At 39.9% G+C, this 26,815-nt stretch overlaps 2 protein-coding genes across 2 annotated transcripts; one reads left to right on the top strand and one right to left on the bottom strand.

Annotated features, from left to right (window-relative positions):
- Positions 1–3,739: 3,739 nt before the first annotated feature.
- On the top strand, positions 3,740–10,048 carry LOC144648147 (uncharacterized). The gene is made up of 2 exons (XM_078507778.1): positions 3,740–4,132; positions 5,348–10,048. Exon 2 carries the CDS (start codon positions 5,378–5,380, stop codon positions 10,046–10,048), a length of 4,671 nt encoding a protein of 1,556 aa, XP_078363904.1. The 5' UTR covers positions 3,740–4,132; positions 5,348–5,377.
- Positions 10,049–12,410: 2,362 nt separating this feature from the next.
- On the bottom strand, positions 12,411–26,616 carry LOC144651432 (uncharacterized). The gene is made up of 16 exons (XM_078511367.1): positions 26,364–26,616; positions 26,137–26,245; positions 25,858–25,938; positions 24,257–24,339; positions 22,183–22,638; positions 20,933–21,151; positions 20,483–20,599; positions 20,230–20,406; positions 19,091–19,369; positions 18,290–18,583; positions 16,639–16,743; positions 15,813–16,058; positions 15,412–15,541; positions 14,673–14,870; positions 14,408–14,551; positions 12,411–13,719 (listed from the first exon to the last, which is right to left on the bottom strand). The coding sequence occupies exons 1-15, from the start codon at positions 26,388–26,390 to the stop codon at positions 14,409–14,411; spliced, it is 2,664 nt and encodes an 887-aa protein (XP_078367493.1). The 5' UTR covers positions 26,391–26,616; the 3' UTR covers positions 12,411–13,719; position 14,408.
- Between the last annotated feature and the right edge of the window lie 199 nt (positions 26,617–26,815).

Below are 26,815 nucleotides of genomic sequence, written 5' to 3'. Positions count from 1 at the left end.
TTTGGGGATGTTTGGCAGGTGATAGTTTTTTTAAAAGAATTAGTAAAATTTAGACAACTAAGAAATATTGAAAATTTAATGTGAATTTAACATTGGAATTTGAAGTTAGAAATTGGCAGACGGACACCAAACAGTCCCGTGACATCCTGGAGTGTTTTTGCATGGGGGTCAACTGTGTGATGATGTTTCCATTTTTTTCTTCAATCCCCACTGATAAAGAACTGTTGTTGGTGTTATGTTGGTGTTATCATGTCAAGCCTTTAACAAGGTATGAAAGAACACAAGGATTTAAATTATTCTGGTGCTCAATTTTTGCGTAACTAAAATTAATGTTACTCAAATTCCTGATGGATTCTGTCTTAAACTGTTACGAGCTTAGTATTTCCAAATTATTGCATGTCAATGTAAGGCAAGACAAGACATGCCTTGGTTCTTATGTAATTCTCTTAAAAACACATAAGATATTGACTATAATTTTGTCTGTGCTATGGCAATTCACAGTGGGGTGGTCTTGATGTGTCTTTAACTTGTAGACTGGACTGGACTAGTAAAACGCGGACTTGTAAAACGCCTCTAGACACTTCGAATTCCTTGGCCACAATCATCTTACGGCTCTCTTCAATACATAATGTCTCAAAAAAACAGTAACCTCAGAAAGAAGTCAGAAGCAAATAAGGTCGAAAGACCGAATTTGAACATATAACGGCAAATGTTCTAATGTCACGAACGTAGGAGTCGTGTAGGCCCGTCACCTTTATTTACCACATACTGCCCCCAAATTAAAACAGTACCCTCAGAAAGAAGTCAGAAGCAAATAAGGTCGAAAGACCGAATTTAAACATTTAACGGCAAATATTCTAATGTCACGAACGTAGGAGTCGTGTAAGCCCGTCACCTTTATTTACCATTGACTGTTGATTCCTGGACGGGCCCCGTTCTACCTCGCGCGAGCAATACAAACGACTGCACTCAACAGAAGTCAAGTAGTGGAAAGAAAGAAACATATGCACACAACTCATAGCATCAATCCCGTTGTTTTAGTAGGGGTTTGCAGAACGAACATGTGCTATACTGCAAAAACATCTCCACGCTAAAACAGACCATAGAGTGCTCAAAAAAGCTAGAAATATGCCGTCGAAGAAACACACAAGAGCTTCAAACACAAATTGTTTCGCTCGCTAAACCGTTTAGTTTCCGTTTAGTGTCCGCGTTCTACAAGTCCGTGCTTAACAAGCCCTCGTTTTACAAGTCCGCGTTTTACAAGTCCGCGTTTTACTAGTCCTCGTTTTACAAGTCCGCGTTTTACTAGTCCGCGTTTTACTAGTCCGCCTTTTACAAGTCCGCGTTTTACTAGTCCGCGTTATACTAGTCCGCGTTTTACAAGTCCGCGTTTTACTAGTCCGCGTTTTACTAGTCCAGTCCAGTCCTCGAAATACAGTATGCCAAAACTCCCCGCCCTCTAAAGATAAGTCCTTGACGGTTCTTGTCGTTTTTCGGTGCCTATTCATCTTCGGCATCTTTCTCATCCACCTCTCGTTCTGTCCTGTGTCTGTCATCACACGAAAGAAAAGCTGATTCTCAAAAAATCTGCCACAAAAGGAAATTGACAAAAACAATATGAAAACCATATATCGAAAGTTTCTTATTCTAAAATTTTATCATACGTCTTAATTCAGAGCTACAAAGAAGTTCCTCCTTTTGAGTTATTGATACTGTTTTTACAGTACCTCTTTCCACTAGCGAAATTTTACAAAATTCCTTCGCGGCGAAAAGGTAGCGCGAATCCAGAACAGACTCCAATCGAGAGTGGGTTAATTCTAGATTACTATTAATTAACTATTACAACATTCATTTTTAAAATAGTTTCCCAAGCCGACTAAGCTAACTAAACGTCGAGTGTATCTTTCAGTAAACAAAACATGCCGTTATGACGCCGGAAATCCAGCTCACGCATACTATACCCCGTGACTCACGCAAACCTCCGACTTACGTGCTACTACAGTCATTCCTTTCTAAACATTTTTTTTTTACCACCACCGTACCTTTCTACCCAAAAAACTCATGAAACCGCCCGATTTTAACCTGTTTTAACCTTTCAAAAATTAGAGCGTTCGAAACTAAATAAGATCCGTAATCACAAACAACATACAGCCGTTTACCCGCACTCTTTAAAACTCCTGAAACCCTTCAAAATCAGGCAAAATAAATCTTTGAAATAACCTTTATCAATGTTTCTTATTTTTTATTCAGTTCTATAAAATGCCTTTCATACACTACTGTCAAACAAAAATTTCAATTTCCTCAAAGTTTCAAGACAAAAGAATAACAAATATTTCGTGCACAATGTAATTTGATTAAGCCAATATTATCACGTCTAAAAATACTTCAAGCAATTCAGTGAAAACCCGTTTTTTTTTTCGTATCAACGAAAACCACTTTCGAATAATCAATACATGAAAATAACAATAAGATCAAAAGGAAGAAAGGAACCTTTCTAATTATTTGAAGACTTTCAAAGCCGTGATATTATGCATCCAATCCGCGATAAAATTTAATTACAACAAAATCCAAGTTCTCATTTTGAATTCCATTTTTTTCAGTTGATACCTTTATCCAACTTGTGAAAAATTCCATTCAAGTTCCTATTAATACTGTACATTCCCAATGTTTTGCTCAGGTCTTCAGAAGCGTCTTACTAACCAAATCTAAAATAATTCCAAAACATGCTGTACAAACATTCTACTCTTTGTGACAAACGACTTGACGACCAATTGTTCGAAATGAAAATCGACACAGTTCTTCCTAAATAAAAAAAAAGTTTTACGGCGGAGTCAGGCTCAAAAAATATACCGCAAGATCACACCCCCATTCATAGTCAGAAACCAGCAAACCATCTAGTTTGCTAAAAAAAACACTGCGTGACATCAATGACGTTACCTTTTTCATTTACAAAAATAACTTTAACTTGTCAAAGTAAGTGCAATTTCACAGTGGTGAATATATCGGCCCAGTTCTCGGCCGGGTCCAGTTCTCGGCCACTTTGTGTTTAACGCGTTTTTTCACACTCCAGTTGAATCAAAAAGAAAAGGTATTTCCTTCAAACGATAGACTAATTCATGTGCTTTAAGTATCTTGAGTTTGATCGTTCAATTCGATATAGAAAGCTCACACGTCGAGTTTACGCGGAGGTAGTTGTTTGTTTACGGCTCCAAATTCATGGATGTAGTTAAATTCGTATTTTATCCAAAAGCCCCCACCATACGAGCTAATTTTTGGCATGTGAAACGTAGAATAATTCAGCTTTCTGCTTTAGTTAACTTTTCGTTGAACCGTTGTATTTTTTGGTCTTAATTTACTTCGAAATTTTTTCTTGCGACGTTTGCGTATTTGCCAGTTCTCGGCCACCCTGCTCGCTATCACAGCTTAGCGCTTGGTTTTTAATATAATTTCATCTGCTGCTGCCAGAATGAAAGAAATAAATGTTTTAAAAATAAAGTTCAATCTTATCTCTAAGTTTTGAGCTGACTCTTGTCTTGTCTATTATTTCTACAACACCTAAATATTTCAAGACCTTTTCACTGCAAAATAAACCATCTAAATGCACGGGTCACACAAAGCGGTTTTGCCAGAACCTGCACATAGGCAACTAGGCGCGTTAAAATCCTTCTTTTCTAAAGTAAAACAAAGCATCATAAAAATAATTTGGGATCGATATAGTATAAATTAGTCCATGAGCCAGACCACCTACTGGTACCATGTGGAGGGACCAGACGCTACCTGGTTTTTATTAATACCTGTTGTATGTAGAACCCAAAAAACTTTGATGGACCTGTCCTCTTTGTAGCTAAGCAACATTAAACGTAGGCTTTTATATCACCTGGAGAGTGAAAATCCAAGATGGCGGCCATGAAATGTATTTCTTATCAAAATGCCTATAATTCCCTAACATTCACAACTGTTGAATAAAATATGTAAACTAATGCTATTCCGTTTGGGAATTATGTTAAAATGTCTGCATTTATCCCATTCGTTCGCATAAAAAAGCAAATAACAACGAAAGTATATTTTGTGATGTCTTACATGACGTGTATCCTTGGAATCCAAGATGGCGGAATGTTGAGAGGCCAGAACTGTAAGTATATCTGTCTATTATGGCATTTTAAGCAAATTTATCATGTTTAAATGCCTTTTGACGAGTTTCTAAGATAAGAAAACCTTAAAAGCAGTAATATTTGAAGTGCTATAGCCAAAATAGTACTTAGAAAGGTTATCGATGTCAAACTGTACGAACTTACAGGTACCATAGTGGTGAACCTAGTGATCAAGTTGACTTATAATTACATTGTTACAGGCAATAATTATGGTTGGCAGATTGGGCAACTCGATTTACTTGTTCAGCTATACGTTCAGTGTAATTCATAATTCTAGGCTAGCAACATTTCATAGAAAACTAATTAAATACCTTATTACATGAAATTTTCGCGACACGTTAATTTCGCGATTTTGAGGTGCGCATATTTCGCGACACTTAAATTTCGCGATTTTGCGAAAATTTTGTATTTTGAATCACTTTAATTTCGCGTTTTTGAGTAAGAAACAATTAATATTTCTTTGGCAGTATTATTTAACATGCCCTTGAATTAAATTAAACGACTTCATCAAAGGAACAATAACGTCAAAATTAACAAAAACGCAAGGGCGGGACTAAATCTCGGCAATAGCAACAACAGAGCAGTCCGATCCTCACAATGTCTACAGGTAGGTCATGCTTGTACGTGCATGAGTTATTGTTCTTGAGTCAATTGACGACAAAATCCATTTAGATTGATAATTCCTTCCTTCAGTGGTACTAGACTTATTCTTTCTTGATTATTGACATATGGCTGTAGAGCCTTTTCCTATACTGCCCCGAAACTATGGAACAGTTTACCGGACAACTTAAGACTATGTGCCTCTCTAGAGGAATTCAAGCAAAAACTTAAAACACTCTTGTTTAAACGGGCCTATGATTTATAGTTTATCATTATTATTTTTCCGTTTTGTTTACATGTGTAAATTATGGTCATTTATTGTTAAATTTTTTATCTGTTATTATTGTAAAGCGCTACGGATTTTTATTAGATGTAGCGCTCTATAAATTCATATTATTATTATTATTATTATTATTATTATTATAATGTGAGTCACTTAATTTTCGCCTCATGTTATGTTCGCGACACTTATTGTTCGCGTCACTTTAATTTCGCGATTTTTTTGGAATCGCGAAATTCGCGAAATTAACGTGTCGCGAAAATTTCATGTAATAAGGTAGTTAAATGACGCAATTTTCTCTTTCTTCAACGTTCAGTCATGTGCGTGCTTGTGACAGTAACGGCAAATGTCGTCTCCGGATTCAGATGGGAGGCCTTCAAAGAGGGCACGTGTTGACACTGACTTTACAACCTGTGTAATATGCTCTGTGAAAGCTCCACGCATAGAACTAGTAACACCAAAAGATCAGTCATCATGGGTCACCCTTCGAAAAGCAGCAGAAATGCACAAATTCGAACCCATCCTACAACTGCCGACCAGCAATGAAGCTGTTCCTGCTGTTTATTACCATCGAGAATGTAGGAGTGCCTTTACGCACAAGAAGACGCTGAACAGCTTACAATCAAAGATTGCCAATACCGTGACCGAAGACCCTCGTGATGAACAGCTATCTTCTTCTAAGAGAGCTTCCAGCAGTTCCCGGGTGTATCAAAAGATATGTATTTTCTGTGACAAAGGCAACAAATACATAAAACGATCACACTCCAGGGAGCCACTTATTCAAGCAAGTGAACTTCGTGCAGATGAAAAAGTTAGAGCTGTGGCCACTGCCAAGAGGGATAGCAAGATATTAACAGTGACGTCTCGAGAATTGGTTGCTGCGGAGGCTCATTATCACAAGACTTGCTACCGCGATTACACACGAGAATACTATAAACCCAGCGACAATCTGGATAAAGGAAAAGATGGGGACAGGATGTATGCAGATGCTGAAGACGATGCCTACCAGATGCTCTTTGCTAACATAAGGGAAGAATTGTTTTCGAATCCCCGGGTTTTGCCTATGGTGGATTTGACAGGCCAGCTAGTTCTGTACATGAAAGCGCATGGTGTTGAAGACGTACAAGCCAGTACTAAGAAGCACATCCGCCGTAAATTGGAGGGAGAATTTGGGGAAAGTCTGTTGATTTTTCCTGACGACAATGGAAAACTCCTTATAATTCCTGATAACCTAAAGATCACTACTTTGGCAGCTGAGCAAATGAGAATGAAAGGAGAGCTAAAGTCCATGAAAGAAGGTAAATCAGATCCATTACAACTGGTCAAGAAGACAGCATTATACGTCAGAGACGAGTTGAAGAAATCCCAAGATGAAGCACACCTTGGATGGCCTCCTGAACCACATGAGTTGGATAAGGATTATCTACCTTTAACGCCCCTCCTGACAGCATTCCTGCAGACCCTTGTGGCAGGTGACACAGAGAAGCCTATGACGTCCCGTGTGAATAGGTTTATCTACTCCGTTTCCCAAGACTGCATGTTTGCAGTAAGCGGAGGGTCGTGTACTACAGCCAAGCACATCCTGCTTCCCTGGGCTGTAAAAACACTCACTGGAAACGTGGAAGTGATTAAGCTGTTAAACCGGCTTGGCCATGGCGTGTCATATTCAAAACTGGAGGAAATAGAAACTGCACTGTGTATGAAAAAGATTGAAAGTGATGAGCAAATGGGTGTTATGTTGCCATCAAACATCTATCCTGGTGTGCCTACAACATTGGCGTTTGACAACATTGACCGACTGGAGGAAACTCTCAGTGGAGGTGGAACATCTCACCGTGTAAATGGCATCGTGGTTCAGCCAATGGTACACACAGTTGAAGCACCAACACCTGCTACGACAATGCCAAAGCAAAAGAAAAGAAGCATCGAACAAGCACAGTTTCTTTTGCCAAGTTTTAACGCTGGTGAGCGTGTTGGCCCGCCAGAAATAAAACTGCTACCAGTTGATTCTAGCGATGCCATCAAAACAGCGAACATGAAGAACTTTACTTGGTGTATGGCAAGACAAATTAACACCACTGAGCAGAACATTAGTGGGTGGACTGGTTTTAACATCATGACGAGAGATAAAACTCCTGTCAACCAGGACACAGTAGGTTACCTTCCAACTATTAACGCACCAGCGACAGCAATGAGCACAGTGAATGAAGTGTTAAACCAAGCTCTCAAGATCAAAGAATCTCTTCATCTAAAGGACATTGTGTGTGTTTTCGACCAAGCCATGTATGCAAAGGCAGCAGAAATCACCTGGAAACACCCAGACAAGTTCCAACCAATTGTACTGAGAATGGGCGCGTTTCACACAATTTGCAACTTCCTGGCGGTTATTGGAAAGCGTTTCCTTGATGCAGGACTACGGGATCTGGCTGTTGAGTCCGAAGTCATCACAGAAGGTTCTGTAGATCGAGTTTTGAATGGCCAGCAGTACAACCGAGGGATACGCCTTCACAAGCTTGTATTTGAGGCGCTTCAGAGACTAGCTTGGAAAGGTTTCCTTAAGTGGTTTGAAGGGAAACAAGCTTCCCCTGGAGAGTTACAGTCCTTGTTGGATGACACGCGAGCACTGATTGTCAACGTTAATCGGCAGGTAAACCTAGATGCGGTTCTCAACAGTCCGCGGTTTGCCTATTTGTTTGATCTCTATCAGGATTATCTTTCTTTCCTGAGAACTGAGGCAGGGCATTTGGCACAATTTTGGATGTCGTACATGGACATGGTTGAGACACTTCTGCATTTGATTAGATCTTCAAGAGAAGGCAACTGGATGCTCCATCTGTATGCCATCCGTGCTGTTCTCCCGTGGTGTTTTGCTTACGACAGAGTGAATTACAGTCGTTACCTCTCCGTTTACTACACTGAGATGACCCAACTTTCAATTGATCATCCAGATGTCCATGTCCAGCTTGAGAATGGAGGATTTTCTGTACAGTTGGGCACACAGAATCCCTTTGGCCGGATACCAGTTGACCAAACCATTGAAGAAACAGTCAACAAGGACACACAAACTGCCGGAGGAACCAAAGGATTCAGCCTCAAGCCAGCTGCATTGAGCCGCTATTACCTTACAGCAGAGCACAGAAGCACTTGCTTGAAACAAATACGGGAACTGACTGATATCAGGCCACCTGGCATCAGCCATCACGACTTAGAATCATCTCGTATTCGAAAGGATGAAGCAGCTGTTCAATCCATTCTTGATTTGATGGAAAATGAATGGATAAATCCATTTAGCGGTGAGCCGACCGAGCTGATTAGCCTTTCAACAGCTACTGTTGCCCCAGCTGATGTTGCAACGGATCTTCTCACAGCAAAGCAAGTTGGCGAAACAGCGTACAAGCACTTCCAAGATGACCGAGTTGAAAGCAGAAAGAAGCCCTTTCATGATCCACTACCCAAGCAGAAGTTGAAAACATTTTCTGATATGAACAAACCGAAAGTGGCCAAAGGCACTACTAAGGAGGCTATTCTCAAAGCTGACCACAAGTTATTTGGCCACATGGTACTCATTGCTACCAGCAGAAAGTTGGACATGAGTTCAGTTCTGGCTCACCCACTTGGGCCATTACCATGGTCACTTGGAAACTGTGATGGCACCCTTAAGAAAACAAGCAAGGCCACCTTAGCACGACAGCTGGAGAAAAATGTTTCCTTGGCAGAAGTCATTCCTCGACCATCAGCCTGTGTGATCGATGGGATGAGTCTTGTACAGAAAGCCCACGGAGAGAACAAAACTTTCGGTGAACTTTCAGAGGCTCTTTTCGTGTCTGCATTACGTGCTGGGTCAGAAAGCTACCGAGTGGATGTGGTATTTGATGTTTACAAAGACGAGTCCATAAAGAATGCTGAACGTGTCAATCGTGGGTCAGACAGTGGTCTTCTCTTTGGCAAAATCGTTGCTGGCCACAAAGTCAAGCAGTGGAGGCGTCTTCTGTCGTCATCAAAAAGTAAAACCAACTTGATCAAGTTCCTAGCACAGGACTGGCAGAAGCAAGCATTGAGATCAAAGCTCCACGACAAAGTCATGTATATCACATGTGAAAATACATGCTTCAAGCTGACGAGTGACACTTCAAGTGAAGTTCCCGCTTTGTCCACTACACAAGAGGAGGCAGACACGCGCATGTTACTCCACGCAAACCATGCAGCAGAAGATTCCAGTTCCGTCATCATCGCATCAGAAGATACGGATGTCCTTATCATTTGCCTCTCGGTTGCTCCTACATTTGGCTGCCATTTGTTCATCAAGTGCGGCACCCAAAACAGAGAGAGATTCGTTGATGTTCTGAAGGTTGCTGCTGCTGTTGGTCACAACATGTGTAGTGCACTTCCCGGAATGCATGCATTCACTGGGTGTGATACTGTGAGTGCTTTCGGAGGAAAAGGCAAAATCAGTGCCTTGAAGCTGGTACAGAAGAACAGAAAGTACCAAGATGCATTTAGCCAACTGGGAAAGGACTGGTCGATGTCAAGTACACTCTTCAGTGTGCTCCAAGAGTTTACCTGTAAATTGTATGCAAACCGATGTCCATCTAATACCGTGAATGACCTACGGTACCAGCTGTTTAGAGCCAAGAAGGGAGAGATCGAATCAGGGCAACTACCACCATGTCAAGATTGCCTGTTCATGCACAGCCTACGTGCGAACTACCAGGCTGGAGTGTGGCGCCGTGCTCTTGAAACGTGTCCTAGAATTCCTAATCCAATTGGTCATGGATGGTGTAATGAAGATGGCAACCTTGCAATTTGCTGGATGACCGGATCACCTGCCCCAGATGTCGTCATAGAGTTTCTTTCTTGCAAGTGCACCTCAGTATGCAAGCTGCCAAATTGCCAGTGCCTAGCCAATGGTCTGAAGTGTACCACTACCTGTAGGCTGCAGGACTGCAACAATTGGCAAGATGAGAATTTAGAAGGGCAAGAGTCTGATTCCGAAGATAGCTCAGGCGATGAGGATTAACTTTGTTATGCTGCCAGCTAGTAGTCTATGTTTATCAAGTGAGGTGTAACAAATTTGATACAAAGTTTCTGAAGCCTACTCATGCTCAAGGTAGATCTTTCATATTCAGTGCTTTCAAAGGTTTTGTATAGTATATGTTCTTGACACTAGAAGGAAGGACACACAGGAAGAACACATGCATAACAGTCCTTTTCGGTGTTCAATACGATAGATACAATGTACCAGCATAGTTAAAAAGTGAATTCAGGATCGGAAAATCTGAAGGTCAATAAATGGTGCACAAAGTTATTAGGCCTTGGCTTTTTACTGACAATTTGGTTGCCATGGAAACGATTGTTACCGCACCCTTAATAAATCTAAAGATAATGTTTAAATCTTCGTTATAGTATGATCAAGGAAATGTAAGGGTTATAGATTTGTTTGTTACGAAGTCACAACACTATGTAATTGGTGCCGGCTCTTTCTTCCCTTCTGCTAGTCCTTGCTCTAGAGGGTGGTGAAATTATTGCCGAATTAACCCCTCAGCTACATCCCATTCAAGTCCATCAATGTTTTTTAACATCCATGGATATGTGTCTTTCCAAAAATGAATAAGGCGTTTGGTCCCTCAAAGTGGTACCAAAATGTAAAATTTTGAGGTCTGGCTCATGGACTAAATAGGTTTACAGAGTGATTTTATGACTGTGAAAATTAATTGAGCATTTTTTTACAGATAATTACGCACAAGCTTTTTAGTGGCTGAGAACTGGGCCAAGGTGGCCGAGAACTGGGCCCACAAATGGAGCTTTTATTTTTATTATTGCTCGGGCAAATTAATTTTTGACCGGTCGATCGCTTTACACCAAAAAGCTGAATAATGTAGCTAGCTCTGGGAGAAATTTCAAGTTCCTGCGGTTCTTCTGAGGTAAGAAATACAAGTTTACGTCAAAAGTGGCCGAGAACTGGGCCAAGGTGGCCGAGAACTGGGCCCACAAATGGAGCTTTTATTTTTATTATTGCTCGGGCAAATTAATTTTTGACCGGTCGATAGCTTTACACCAAAAAGCTGAATAATGTAGCTAGCTCTGCGAGAAATTTCAAGTTCCTGCGGTTCTTCTGAGGTAAGAAATACAAGTTTACGTCAAAAGTGGCCGAGAACTGGGCCCCATACTGTACTTTGCACCGTAAGCTTTTTTCTCTGTCCTTCCGCCGAAGCAAAAAAACACAACCTGATTACACATTAACCCAAAAGTCGACCGAGTGTGCCTGCAACGATTTCCTGTCAAAACTAAAATGAAAACCATTGCGGTATGCGTCACCCGTAGCGGTTTTGTAGCAACCCCGAGCTATCCCCGTCTTTTTGGCCGCGCCAGGAGACTACGCTCTAGGACGACCAAAGGGTAAACCTTAAATCGGCCACGCCCGATTAATTATAGGTCTTCAAAACAGATATTCACCGAAACGGTCTGTTGGGTGCCCCTGTAGTTTATATATACACCTCAAGTTTGGCATTTTAAACGATTACTTTCACAGAACTCCTAAAGCGACATAGTTCTAAAATTTCCATTTATATTAGTTCCGAATGTAATAACAGAATAAATTACGTATTATTTTGTCTTTTTCGCGCCAAAATATTATCACATACTGCAAACAAACACAGTACGGACCATCATATATTTATTTGTTTATCACCATACAGTACGCTATCGACATTGCTGATCCTAGCAGTATGCAGGCCGTGTGTCACATATGAACCTAGTAAATGGTCTTGCTCACCATGAGACCCTCCGTAGCTCTTCACCGCGGTCAAACGTCTCAGGCAGGTTTTCTTTCCATTTCGCCGTTTTTTTTTTGTTCAAATTGAAGTGTTATTACGAGCAAGGATAGATAAAAATAGTTGCCGAGTGAAAGCATCATCCCATTCCCTCAGGTAAACCAGTGTTTTTACTTTTTAAATGTTTTGCATCCGAACCAAAGGTGCTTTGACAAATGGCGCCGACAAGTCCGCATATCGCTATTTTCAAACACGTAGACCTTTTTTAGTAAAGCTCCAAAAAACTTAGTAAACCCTTAGGATACCGGTTATGTATCGAACTTTGAAAATTAAAACCTTATCTTTGCAGTACTTTTCTTATTTTCTGCATATTTCTGTCGTTTGACCGCGGTGGACCGTAGCTCAGTGTATAGAGTGCCCGCCCGGTGTTTGGGAGGCTGTCGGGCTCGATTCCTGTTGGGGACTCTGTTTCTCGAGTTCTTTTTTTTTATTGATTGTTTTCCTTGTGCAGGGCATGATGTAAAACACCAAAATAACTTTTGAAAGCCAACTAAACCCCTTCTGTTTCCTCCTTAAATAGTTTTTCAGTTGGACACTGTAACGGCAATATGCGAGTCATAAAATGCAACTTTATTTCCAATGAAAAAATACTTGACTGTATAAATAGGTGACGTATTGTCAACAAATTCAAGGAATTATGAATGTTGTTACTGTACAAGCATGCAATTTAAATTTTGTTATAAACAATTATTATTACCTTAATATCTGTACAAGATTGAAGATAATTCAAAGTCTAAAAATTAGTTAGTATTTTCACCCTTATACTAACATTAAATAGAAATACAAACTTTTCTCATTGTTTATTGCGGTCATTTGCAGTGGTATAAAAATGTAATGAAAATTCGTAAAAAACACCCTTTGGTAGCTTATAATGAAAATATCTACCGTCAATTTGTTTATGGTAAAACTAAGGCAATTATTTTAGTAATAAGTAATTTAAGCACGCTTTTGGCGATTCGCCAAAATTAGTAGCAGCTGAAGTAATTTCTATTGGTTAAATTTACTTATCATTTCAGTTTATTGAAAATATTGCTTCTCTCTCTTAAAAAAGTCGCTTAACTAAGCTGCCTGCTATAAAAATACGGCATTGCTCAAATCGCAAAATTTTACAACCGTAAATATAATAGCAAATGATATGTTGTATCATTCTTTATGCAGTTCTTTAGAAAAAGTTTTCCAACACTAAAGTCTGTAAGGATAGAGGCTGACAATCGTTTTGTACAAAACGGGAATTCGGAATGTCCTAACTATGCAGTAGTATTTTCATACAAAGTATAAACATGATATCGTTCAAAGAACTAGAAAAATGGCAAGAACTAGTGCATTTTCTTTAGTAACAAGATATTCAGGTAGTACCTTAAGTGGGGCAGCATCTTACACTAGATGTTTAATTAAAAGAGCTATACGTCGCAATCAATGGCCCCTTTTTGCACTGCACAGAAGTATCGTTTTATCGAAGGGCACCTTCCATTGAAGCAGATAACGAAAAACTTAAAAGATCTAAAAGCTTTTAAAAAATGCGCCACTTTTTTCGAGATGTCCAATCCATAACGTAGCTCTGTTTCATTCAAATTTGTTAAATGATTAAGTTTCTTTCCAGACTACCTCTTGCCGGGTTGTTATCTTTTTATCGAAGGGCACCTTCAATATTGAAGCAGATAACGAAAAACTTAAAAGATCTAAAAGCTTTTAAAAAATGCGCCACTTTTTTCGAGATGTCCAATCCATGACGTAGCTCTGTTTCATTCAAATTTGTTAAATGATTAAGTTTCTTTCCAGACTGCCTCTTGCCGGGTTGTGAAGAAGGCGAGACTTTCCTCTCTGAGTTGTCTGTCGAGTTTCCTAGTCCCTGTTGATTCTAACAAAAGAACAAACAACTTTATTTAAGAAGGTAAAATTCTAAAGCTGATACATGAAATATTGTTAAGTAGAAACTCAGCCTAGCCTCATTCGCAGACGTTCTTTGGGCTCGTCACGAAAGAAAAGTCTGCGAAGGAGGCTAAACCCAGCCGTGTTTATCAGAAATCCGCGAATCTGATTGGTCCTTCCACTGCTTTCAATCTCCGCTGATAGAACACGATCGCGCGCGCGTTTATGGCTCTTTAACGGGACAATTATTCTTGATTTTTGGCTTAAAAGTACATCAAATTGTAAGTTTTGGACTGCAATCCTTTAGACTTTTTTACTAAAACAATTAAACTACTCGCGCAACGCGTGCGTTGCTCAATTTTTCTTGATTTTTTGCCAAAAAGTACATCAAAGTGCGGTTTTAGACTGCAGTCCTTACGAGTTTATACTAAAACAATTATACTAGTTCCTCGAACGATAGTCAACTCGCAGCGCCTCGTTGACTATTTGCTCAAAGACTCGAGCTCGTAGTCTAATTGATAAATATACCTAAGTGCTACAGTTCAACCTCTTATTACGGGCAACTTCAATCAGCACGGACATAACAGACAGTTCAATTGGTCTTATTGAAACTAGAATTCACGCCGACCATTCAAAAACCATCCCAAAAGTAACTGGAAACTTCTCTTATTCCATACCTTAACTTTTTATTGTCCGTTTGGTGGCCTGTCCGAGCTCGACTGTTCTCACACGCTGAGCAAAGTTCAAGCTACACACTGTCTCGGCGACGTTCTTCTCAACTGGTGCAACTTGTACTACCATTAGAGTCTTGGAATCCCCTCCTGTGAATAAAGATGAATGACATTAGAATATAGGACTTAAAATATGTTTCCTTCGATTGCTCATATACCAACGCCATTTTATTGTAGACAGTGATCAGAGTTTAAACGCGCGCGCACTTACCCAAAGACTCCTGAAGCAAATACGTTAGTTTGGAGTTCCTGTACGGGACGTGAGAAGTTTTGTTTTTCAGCGAGTGAATCACGTCACCCAAAGAGGACAGAGATTTGTTGATATTTTGCGCCTCTTTCATCCTGGCGCCCTCTGACCCACTCTTTGAGACTCTCTCGCTCCCCGCCAGGTCAACAAGGTTGAGTTTACCTGGAAATAAATCGAACGGAAACAATCAGGTTTTAATGAACTGATTTTATTTTTGTTGAAGAGAAAAATTAAAGCAGGGAGTGACCAGAGAACACTTTGGAGGTTCATCACTGAGGCACAAAACAAACAAACAAACAATCAAACAAACAAACAAAAACACAAACAAACAAAACATGAATTATCACTCAAACAGAAAGCGTTTGTTGATTTCTGGTAAAGGGCAAGACAACCACGAACATGTGGCCATGTGATCGACAAAATGACATGAAAGTCCGTTCCCAGAGCCCGTGTCCCCCTATACTAGGGAGACGTGGGCTCTGGGAACGAGAATGCAACTACAGCGAAATCCCATTTCTCGTAACTTCCGGAAACTCAATCCTAAATTGGTTTCCCTTCCCTCAGTCGAACGCTGCCTTTTTACCCCCGATTTCTCAAACGAATTTGCGTTTCCCTTGGAGGTTCGAAAAATCGGGATTCCACTGTATAAACGATGTGAATAACAGAAAAAAAAACCATGTAATAATTAGTTAACTAGCCTTACCAATGGTTCTGTGCCCAGTGGTTTTATTTTGACCGGTGACATTCACACAGAGAAGGGCATGGGAACGAGACGAATGTTCATTCATATCAGTGATAGCAGTTGCCCTGTTGGTCTTTCCCATGGCAAACAGCTGTCAATCAATCAATCAATCATTCAGTCAATCAATCAAATAATATATCATTCCATCAATCAGCTAACCAGCCAGCTGTCAGTCCATCCCTTTGGTTGTTCATACGTCCGTCAGTCAGTCAGTCAGTCAGTCAGTCAGTCAGTCAGTCAGTCAGTCAGTCAGTCAGTCAGTCAGTCAGTCAGTCAGTCAGTCCCTCTGTCCCCTTGGACTCGAAAAGAGCGGGAAAATGGTCGCGCAAAAACTTGAAAAGTCATGCCAGAATGATCCATACCTCATTTAGTTCCTCCACGTTATTGACCTGTATTTCAGTCAATCCAGGAACGTAAAGACCTTCTTTTCCTTGTTTGACTTCAAGCTTGGCTGAAGGATCATCACCCAGTAGATCACGGATCATTTCATTGTAGATTTCGATGACAGACACGTTGATACTGAAATGCCAATCAACCCCCCTGTCACGTGTCTCCTCAAACAGGAGTTTCAGAGCACGCTGGTTTATGCCTGGGTTGGATGACGGTCCCTGGAAATAAACATAAGTATGATGTCACGTAATCTCGGTGTAATATTCATTTGCCATAAATAAGGGTGTTCTTGGAAGAAGCACGATAACAAACGCATCAAACACATTTTACATTTTCGTTTCTGTAACATCAAAATCTGCCTTGAGCTTGACCAATTTCGCTTCGACATTCTTCTTCGGTCTGTTCATGATCGTTTAGACAATCCGACGACTTGGGAACCAACGATTTGACCTACTTGACTCATAGCCTTTTTCCCAATGGGGGAAATGGACTGGTCCAACTATTTTGCATTAGCAATAGCCCAGTGGCCGACTACAAGGTAATCTGATTGGCTACACAAGAGTGGCTTAATTTTCTACAGACTGCAAAATGCTCTGCAATTTGTACAAACGAACCTGGACTTTTAAAAATTAGTTTAATATATTCCAACACAATCATGTGATAGAAAAGACATTTTTTGGTTTAACAGTGTCATTTGTAAGGACGAAAATGCACGAACTTCAGCTGACTGCTTAGATGGTATGAACTAAATAAACGATCACTTGTTATAGACAGTAAGATACAACACTCAAGGTTTACCTCCATGGTGAAGGTTTTGCCGCTCCCAGTTTGACCATACGCAAAGATACACACATTATAACCATCAATACAAGACACAATCAGGGATTTAACTTCCTCAAAAACCTGTAAAAAAATACATAGAGAATCACGTAAATTCATAACCATAATAATAAAACCTTATTTCACTTCAAGCTTTTCGCCACGGATGTAACATTTTCAAAAATGTAGCCTAAACTTTTCAGTTCGTCGTTCATAATCAGTGCCAATCTTCCCCCATCCTAATCGTTTTTGATTTTTTGTCCCTTAGTTCACTTTTAACACTTATATGTGTTTTTGTTCCTTATCAGAAAACTATTTTGAAGTTTCTTCAGATTTGAAGGTAATTATCTCCAAGAACTGTCTAATTATTTTATACAATAACGCGGATGATTTTCCAGCGAATAAGATGGAAAGTCAGTACGAAATCGCCCGCGCTTGTGATAGCTCGTAAGATCGTATTTTTTTCACTTGAAGCCCAGGAATGTCTGGGAAATTCCGTCCTAAATGCTGCACTTAAGGTTGACGTTTCATAACTCGTCGGATTCTGTTTTTTTGGAAAAGTCGCGACAATTCTTACAGTTTTTCAAAATTTGCCAGACGTTGCATCACAGGTTACGTAATATGAACAGAGAAGTGGCCCACGAGGCGCTAGCCGAGTGGGTCACTGATGTTCATACCACATTTTGACGTCTTCTGTGATCTATTACTGAACAGACCCACGGCAAAATGAAATCTATTTGTTTTATATAATAACACAAGACTTCAGCGCACTTCTGTGTGAGCAATGCTGCCGTGCCGATGAGCTAAGTTGTTTTGATTTCACTATTAAGTTTTCGTTAACACGAAGCATTGTTAATCCGATTGAATAAACAGAAAAATGGTCAATTGAAAGTCAATGAAAAAACTAACCTTTATTCCGATTTGGAAAAATGTTCAAATCTGTAAGCATTAACGGTCATTAACCGAAGCGTTCAACCGCAATTTTGTTTGCTTCCCGTGGCGTCGTCCAACTGTACAACACCGGTCAAACTTTCATACAGATTTCGGATAATTTCTCGAATAATTCACTGTCTTCTTCAAGCTTGTTTCGCCCAGTTAAATGCTTCGAAAGGTGAATGATGCTTAGCGTATTGTTTCTCACTAAAGATTTGTAATTAAGCTGATTCTGTTTTTGCTTTGTTGTGGCCCCGCAAGTTTGAAAAACTTTGCCGACAACTCTGATTTGGACTATGAACTCTGATCACGCGCGCGAGTCACACCACCGCGTGACGTCAACCATGTGTCTGTACTCTGATAGATCATAAGTAAGAACCAATCAAAACGCGCGTAGAATTCAGGTTATTATATAAACTCGTATCGACCATAAATTTCGGCTCATGGTTCCACTTAAGAATTCATGATGTCATTTCAATGGTCTATTAGAATGTAACCCATGGAAAAATCTGGTCGATTTGCAAACGGTATTTGTTGAACCAACAGACCTTTCTCAGGCATTTGTTATTCTTTTGTGTCAAGCCTCGCTTCAGATTCAAATTCTTTTTGTTCTTTGCACATGCTAACGAGGCTTGGCAGCAGATTAGCATGAACACAAAGACAAATGGCTGAGAAAGGTCCATTGACCTTTTCTTACCTGTTCTTGAGTGGACTGTGGTCTAAACACTTTGTCCATCTCGAATGGTTTTGTCGTTCCCTTTGAAAAGACGTTCAGGATAGCATCATCATCTTCGTCAAAGGAGACGACATTTTCAGCCATTTTGCCTCCTCCATCTTCTTTAATGACAGGTCTGACTCGGCAGTACACACGAATGTTACCCTTCAAGTCCACCAACTCATTGTGGAGTTTTTTCCTCAATGCCATTTCCTTCTTGTATTTTGTTACAAGCTCTTTGTTTTTGTCGTCAATCCCTTCGATCCGTTGTGTTATCTGCGAGTGAAATGAAAAGAAATTAAACCCATGAATGAAAAGAATACTCCACGAACTATTGGTCAACGAAGCTGGAGCTTGCAGCAATGTACAAGCGTTCCTTAACTAGCTACAATTTAACAATGTAAACTTGAGAAACGGACAAGAAATGATCAAATACTACACGTAGTTCAGAGGAAGACATAAAATGCTGCACTGTTATCTGCGTTCGAGCCTAGTGACCCATCAGGCCGGAGCTTATCCCGATTTCCGTGGCATAAAGCGACAAGGCGTATTTCTACTTCCCCCTGGATGGGATGCTAGTCCATCGCAGGGTTACCCCCAGGATTAAATTCGCCAGTACCCATTTATACACCTGGGTGGAAAGAGGCACTTTGAGCGTATAGTGTCTTGCCGAAGAACACAACACAGCGACCCCGGCCAGGGCTCGAACCCGGACCGTTCAATCCAGAGTCCGACGCGCTAATTATTAGGCCACCGCGTCTCCCAAACAGAAAATACATTTACTTGTTTCATTGCACCGCGAATAGCTGGTTTGATTCCAGTTCCAAGTTTCAAGCAACTTATTCTGAGTTCTTGCTGCTCTCTTTTAAATTCTTTCAGCATGTTGTTCATAACTCCCAGTTGTCGTGTGACGTTTTTCACTTTGGAGCGCAGCAAGCTTGTTTCTCTTCCGGACTTGGCTCGCTCTTCCGTGATGAGTTTTCTTTTTTCCTCTTCAAAATCTTTCATCTGTTGTTCAAACTCGTGTCCTAGCTGATCGATGTCCGATTTGTATTTGCTGATCTATTTGAGAAAACAAACAAAGAATCCATTTTGATTACAATTAAACCAACCCAAGAAAAAGAGCCATCTGAACTTGTAAAATCATCTCTACTTTATTGGAACTTGGCTAGTTCCTTTACTTATTTATACACACACATACACACATCACTTTTGTTTACCCTCGGATTTGCAGAGTAGCTTATACAGCTAATATCTCCGAACGTTTCACAGTACACAGCACAGTAGGCAAAGACCAGACCACAACACCGGGAACTCCATGCCCTACTCTTTACGATAAGTGTGTGGGTTCTTTTATGTCCCCTGCTGACCGTGACACTGAAGACGCAGGAGACGGGGCCTACGGTTTATCATCCTTATACCGGAAGACTAGAACATCTAACCATTTGCAGATGTCATTGTAAAGGCAGCATATTCTCCTCAGTTATTTTAAGACCCTGAGTGTTGGTCCGGTCTGAGACTCGAACCCGAGACCTCCTGCACGGTAGGCCGGCGCTCTACCAACTGAGTCCCCCCCCCCAAAAAAAAAAAAAAAAAAAAAAAAAACAAACGAACAAAAACAACAGAACAAAAACGTGGAAGAAAGAAAAAATGTTCAGGCAGGTAAGTAGAGAGAAAGAAAGAGGCAAGCAAGCAGGGAAAACATGGAAGACCCAAAGAATAGAAACTACCTGGAAACGCAACGAACTTTCAGTTACTGGTGTCAAAATCACTTAGTATGAGCCGTCGTGGAAGCATTTTTTTTCATGCAGAATTGTCTTGCATGTTCTACATGATTTCATCTCCGTTCTTTAAGGGGAGAAATGACGAACAGACACGCTGACGCGATAACAATTGATCCTAAAGCGTAAACAAACTCGTACCTCATTTTCTAGCGATTTTATTTTGCCGTCTTTTTGTTTCAGCACAGACTCGAGAGAACCCATTTCCTTCAGAGCTTCCTGTAGCGTCCGGCAATCAGCCAAAGCTTTCTGCTCGTTTCTCGTGCTCTCAGCTATGTTGTTTTTTAAAGACTTGACATCAGCCTGTAATGCAGACACCTAACAAAACAGAAAACATAATGCCTTAGCGAATGAAGGAGGAATCCTTTTCTAAATAAGAAGGATTATGGAGTACCTTGGCGTTGTAGTCCGATCTTGACTTGGCAAGAATGTCTTCCAGTTCTTTGTTCTGCGCGATCATTTGATCAAGTTGCTTCTTTGTTTCCTCCGAAACAACTGTAACGGTTCTCGTCTGTAACAATGAAAAAATGATAAAAAGATTAAATTACAATGTCAGTACTACCAGTAGTTTTGCCTTTTTTTCAAGTTGCAATCCATTTCCATCCTAGCCATCTGCAGCCAAAGACGATTTTTAACAGTTTCAGCGCTCTAATATATCAATTGTTAATAAAAATGGACTATCATTTTTAGGTTTCCTAAGACACAAATTATATATTTTGGCTGTTCGAGAATCCGTTGAAATCTGCGACAAAGCCTGTTTCAGGTTCAAGACAAGTCGTAACCAAGTCAACGCAGCTCTATAATTACACAAAGTTCTTGATTTACTTATCTTCTTAAAACTAACCTTGGGTGGCGTTGCTGCCAGATTGCTATACTTTGCCTCAGTATCCCTAAGTTTCTTCTTGAGATCCAGAAGTTCTCCCTCAAGTTTATTTTTTGTACTATGGTGTAGCTTGTGAGCACTTTGCAGATCGTGTTCTTGAGTCTGTGCTTTCTTTTTTAAATTGGCGTTTTCCTCTTGTAGGGAAATGAGTTGCTTGTTGTCGTGTTCTTTTGGCTTGCTCTGCAATTGATGAGAAAATATTTCATTTTACGAGTGGTACAATTAAATGCAGTTGATCGTAATTTTTACGCCTGGGTGAAATCATCAAAACAAAATTGGGCGTGGTTGTACCCTGACTTTCCCAAAAACTGTTTGCACTCTCGAAAATCAAGCGCGCGAAAGTCTCTGTAAGGCATGACAGTTTTACGGCGAGACAGGGTCAACCTGAATAGCACAGAAAACGCTGCACGATGCCGTTCTTGTCAAAACCGGCCACGCATAAACAACAGTTGCGCTGCAGCTTCACTAGGTTCCGTAAAATAGTAAAAAAAATATATTTAACGTACTTCGAATTCTACTCTGAATGACAACAATGTTAAGCTTGCTCTGTCGTTTATACTCACGTGAGTAACTTCGTGTATGTTGTAAGCGTTTCCTTTTTTAATTTTTGGAACAATACATCAAACTTTTCAAAAAAAAAAGGAATCGTCGAGTAGAAGACTGCAGTTTGCCCTAAAACGTATTATTTTACCAAGGTGCGAGAATACAGAGAGAATATAATAATAATATAATAATAATAAGAACTTTATTTAAGTGTCTAGTCTTCTAGCTAGCCTTAAGCTTACTAATCGGGGACACTGTTTAAACTAAAATATAATATAAGTACAAAAACGATTCTGGTCTATTTACATTAAATTATGCTACATTTTCCAACACTCTTTGTTTTTACATCTAATTCCTACAATTAAGATACTACTTTAAAATACGGAATATCGAACCTATATTTAATACTTATAGGGTGGTTTCGGCTCAAGAGTTGCAAAGGTGACACCCTTTGCATGTGTCTCCTCCGACAAGTCCACTGAGTTCCCTTCCCCTGATGTTCGCCTTGAATTAATACACCTTCACGAGAAAAAGTTCATTGTGTAAACTAATAGCCAGGATAATATTTGGAACGGTTTCATCGTTTCATGCAACTGTGACAAAATTGCACCCACCCGCATTTGCAGGGCGATAACTACAGGATTAACGAAGTTAACAAAAACACTCACACTGCCCGTTCCCGCATTCTGTAACTTGATTATCTCGGCCTGCGACTTGCGGAGTTTTGATTCCAGCTCTGAAATACTGTCTGACAAATTATTGACTGTTTCCTTGTGTTCGTGTTTAACTGTCTCAAGCTCCGACTGTGTGGACAGCCATGTTTCGTGTATTCTGCTTTTTTCGGTGTGAAGATCGTTTATTGAGTCGACTAGTTTTCTGATACTTGATAACTTTGTGTTTGCAGCGTTTAATGATTGTGAAGGGCTTGAGCCTTTAATGTGACAATCAAGTTCGGCAATTTTGTTTTCTTGTTCCTCAATGAGTTCCTCCAAGTTGTGAATAAGCTCTGCTTTCATGGCTAATTGTGATTCGTGCGTCTTCTTTAAAATCTTTATCTGAGATTTTTTGTTGCTTTCTGCCTTTTGAAGCCTGGATTTGTAGTTGGCTGTTTTGTCTGTCATTGCCTAAGAAGAGGACCAGAACAAAGATATCAGTATCACGAAATTGGAAAAAATCAAAAAGAGAATAAAACGTAAAATAAAACTCCTTTAAAAGAAATTCCACTTCTTCAATAATGTCCTCAATATTAGCACAGGAGAACATGCTAAATTTACCAACACTTCATTTTGTTATGCTTGACAAGTTACCCAGATCCAACGAGGAGAGTTCAAAAGAGGGGTGGGGCTAAGGGAGAGGGGGCAAAATGAAGATGTTTCCTTCTTGATGAAGCTGGACCTCTTCTTGGCCAAAAGATGGAAGGAATTTTTGGCCCTTCAGGGGCCTGGGTCCCACCCTAGATCCACTACTTGCTAGAAGGGGAAGTTGGGGAACCTCCACCGCAGTCAAACGACAGAAATATGCAAAAAATAAGAAAAGTACTGCAAAGATAAGGTTTTAATTGTCACAGTTCAAAGTTCGATACATATCCGGTATCCTAAGGGTTTACTAAGTTTTTTGGAGCTTTACTAAAAAGTTCTACGTGTTTGAAAATAGCAATATGCGGACTTGTCGGCGCCATTTGTCAAAGCACGGGTTCGGATGCGAAACATTAAAAAAGTAAAAACACTGGTTTACCTGAGGGAATGGGATTATGCTTTCACTTGGCAACTATTTTTATCTATCCTTGCTCATAATAACACTTCAATTTGAACAAAAAACGGTGAAATGGAAAGAAAACCTGCCTGAGACGTTTGACCGCGGTGAAGGGGGAACCCATAAGAATTGAGAGAAGGAGAGCTCCATGTGTCAGGAGAGGAAAGTGTGGGAAGCAGGATTTCTGAAATGGAAAACAAAAAAAAATGTCAAAAATATTTTATGAGACCGGAAGTCTAGAGTGAAGAATATAGTGAGTGGGAGAAGAGAGCATAGGGAGTGGCAATATCTGAGTCTCCTTCTCAATTTAGCTTTCAGCTCTTACATTGAGGTTTTGTGGGGCTTGCAAGTTATTATTACTGACCTCAAAAATTTATATGTGTAGATAGATAAGTGGCCTGTCCCTAAAAAGTGATGTGACAGCTGGCATAACAGAAAGAAAAGAGTAAAAATAGGGGACAAGAATTTGGCAGCCCAATTTGCATATGTAACTTACGATGCACACCATCACCCTATCATCCAGTCTTATCATGGCAGTATGCACATAAGGTCGTAAACTATCACTCTACATGTGCATAAATGTACTTATGATCAGGCGATGCAGGTGGTCATGTCTTGATTTATTGCGGTTTTCAGTGATATGCGAACTCTGAAATTCAAAATCCAACTAACGACTGTGTTTTTCGCTGCTGTCAATGATAATTTTGGCGACAGCCGATGAACCATGAAAAACAGAAAGAAATAAAATAGATCGGAATCCTCCAATCACAACTGACAGGCGTGACCTTTTATCCTGGTTGAAGTGCACTTCTGTTTCCCGAGAGGTTTACTAGGATGATAGATGGCAGCAAAAAGGGTAAACCATTGGTCGAGGATTGAATTTCAGAGTTCACATCACTGAAAACCGCAATTACGCATTCCCTTGAGCTCCTAAAAGAAGACTTGGTGGCTCAGGTGCTATCTGTAAATATGCCAGTCTCAAAAACAAACCTTTAAATTCATGAGGAGTTCCTCACGTTGCTTGTCCTTCTGCTTTATCTCAGCAAGAAGAGCTTGAAACTCTACTGAAGTACCTAAAATTATACACCAACAAGTGTAAAGTTATTTGCTTGTTTTAACCTTGCAACTCATAGTACATTGTATATTTTACAAATAATAATAATACAAACCCAAGTTTCCATGAGTGCATAGTCAAAGAGGAACAGCTGCGTCAGACTGTCACTCATAGAAAGCAAGAGTAAGTACCGGTATGTGGTCTAATTATTGTTTTAGCTGACACAAAAATTAAAAAAAGACAACAGCCAAAAACCTAGAATTTTAGGTTATGTATAGTTTTTTTATTATACCCTTGTGAAATGTGGCTGTAAATTGTGATTCTTTCTTCCTTCCCAAAAAACTATCCAGTAAATACCGGTAAGTGTTTGAGAACAAGACTACATGTGGTGATTGACATTTTGGGCCCCAGGCCACTTTACTCCAATAGGTAGGTTAACACCCTTTATCTTGGTTTCGTACAATGGCCATTTTATTCTGCATGTGACGTGATTTGGCCATTCAATTTTTCATGAAACATGATCTAGAGCCCCACTTTAACAACCTCATACAAGGAGGCCCTGCCGTGGTAAATTCCGACAAGCGACATGACCCAAAAAATAGACAGCACATAAAATAAATTTGCGACAAACAACAACTCTTTTGGAAAAACTTAAATTCTGACAAAGACAAGCAAATTTCCTACAATGCAATTACCGTCAGCGACATGAAGTGCGATTAAACAGTGATGTGGGACATTTTGTAATTTATACAACCGACATACTGACCCCCCTGGCAGGGCCACTACAAGACTAAAAAAATAATACTATGTCAATATAATAATTTGTTTAGTACTTAGGTCCTACTAGACATTTCCAGCAGACAGTTGTTTCATTTTGTCAATATGGTTTGTTTCTCGTGCTCTAAATAAGTGTGTGTGTGTATAAAGTGCAAGGGATCAAGGAAGGGATTACAAAATGATAAGACGCATTCCATTCAATTGTCTGCTTTAATGGACAAATGTTGATCAATCCATTTTGCAAAACCCTCATCATTTTACATTGTTTTGTGTACCCTTCATTAGGTATTCACAACAATTAAATGCCTCAAGAGACATTTTTTTAGTCATTAGTTTTCTGCCATAACTTTATATAAACAGGGTTTAATTTTAAAAAATAAAATCAACAAAATGATATCTTTATTTATAATAAATTGAGAATCATTAATAGTTTGCTGAACAAGTATTTAAATCCAAGCTTTACATGTTATATGCTCCCACAGAGAAGAAATACAAATTAATTAATAATATTGTTCATAGCGGAACAACAGATCTTAAAATGACAGGACCAAAGATATTGACATTGAAATACTCTTCCAGCAGACTAATTGAAGCTTGCTATCGACAGATCATCAATCACTCGATAACATAAACGCAACAGGTGCCTAGAAATCATGCATGCTGGAATTTCAGTAAGAGAATACTGATTAATTAAACAACTATTCTAAAGACGCCATGCATATGGTTTACTTTTATTGTGTATGATTAAATTACAATTCACCTCTACTAGATAGCTGATCGGCTTCGGGTTCTAACTCTTCATCTCCACTCGAGGACGGTCCTTCTTCGGGACCAGAGTCATCTATAAATGTATAAACAAGAAAAGCAATAAATTTGACTGAGATAAGCTAAAACGCGTCACGCGCGATCCATGTCAATTTCAAAACAACCAAAGTACTTCGACTTGCGTGTGGCGACTGACTGTTATTAACTTCTTTCAAAGATTTATCTCAGCATCGTAGATATAATTTAAGTGGGCAGCTAGATCGTTTAAGCTCACCATCGAATCCTAATTCCTGTTTCCACAAATCCTTCCGTGATGGCGAAGGCTTGTGAGCTGTGTCAGGCTTGAATGACATCGGGGTCTTGAATGTTGGCGAAGTCTGACTCTGCAATGTAGGGAATCACTTTTAAAAACGCAAACAAAACAACCATAAATCTACTTAGCAATGAAAGTTAGAGCCACTGAATCTTTATTTACAGCAAACAAAACAATTTAAAACTCACCTTCGCTCGATCACGCGGGGACAACATCTTCAGATTTTTCTGGATTTTCGGCTTCGCTCGGATAGACACTACTTATTCTGTATTAAATCGTCCTCGATCGCCCAATGCATAAAGTGCTTACGAAAATGTACCAATCGACGGTTTCACTTTTCTTGTAAACGGCTTCATTGACACTTTTTCGGTATTTCTGCCTTCTGCTATGAACAACCGAATCGAACGACAAAGGAATGAAACCGTTTGGAAACCCCGGCGTTTCCTTCAAGATGACGTCACCAGGCAACAGTATACAATCCGACCCAATCCTCTTTTGGCATCAAGCGTCGCTGGGCAAGTTCAAATTAAACATGTCTTAATTTTGAATTTTTGGCGCCAGGAGTGGTTTGGAAAAGGTTTCTTTTCTGACGGGAGCGGAAAGGGGTCGGAAAGTAAAGGTCAGAATTTTTTTTCCGCTG

This window comes from Oculina patagonica, chromosome 4 (assembly GCF_052425735.1).
Source record: "Oculina patagonica isolate OP01 chromosome 4, crgOcupat, whole genome shotgun sequence".
Taxonomy (NCBI): Eukaryota; Metazoa; Cnidaria; class Anthozoa; order Scleractinia; family Oculinidae; genus Oculina; species Oculina patagonica.
The sequence above is the reverse complement of the archived record's forward strand: the minus strand, read 5'-3'. Positions and strand labels throughout refer to the sequence as shown.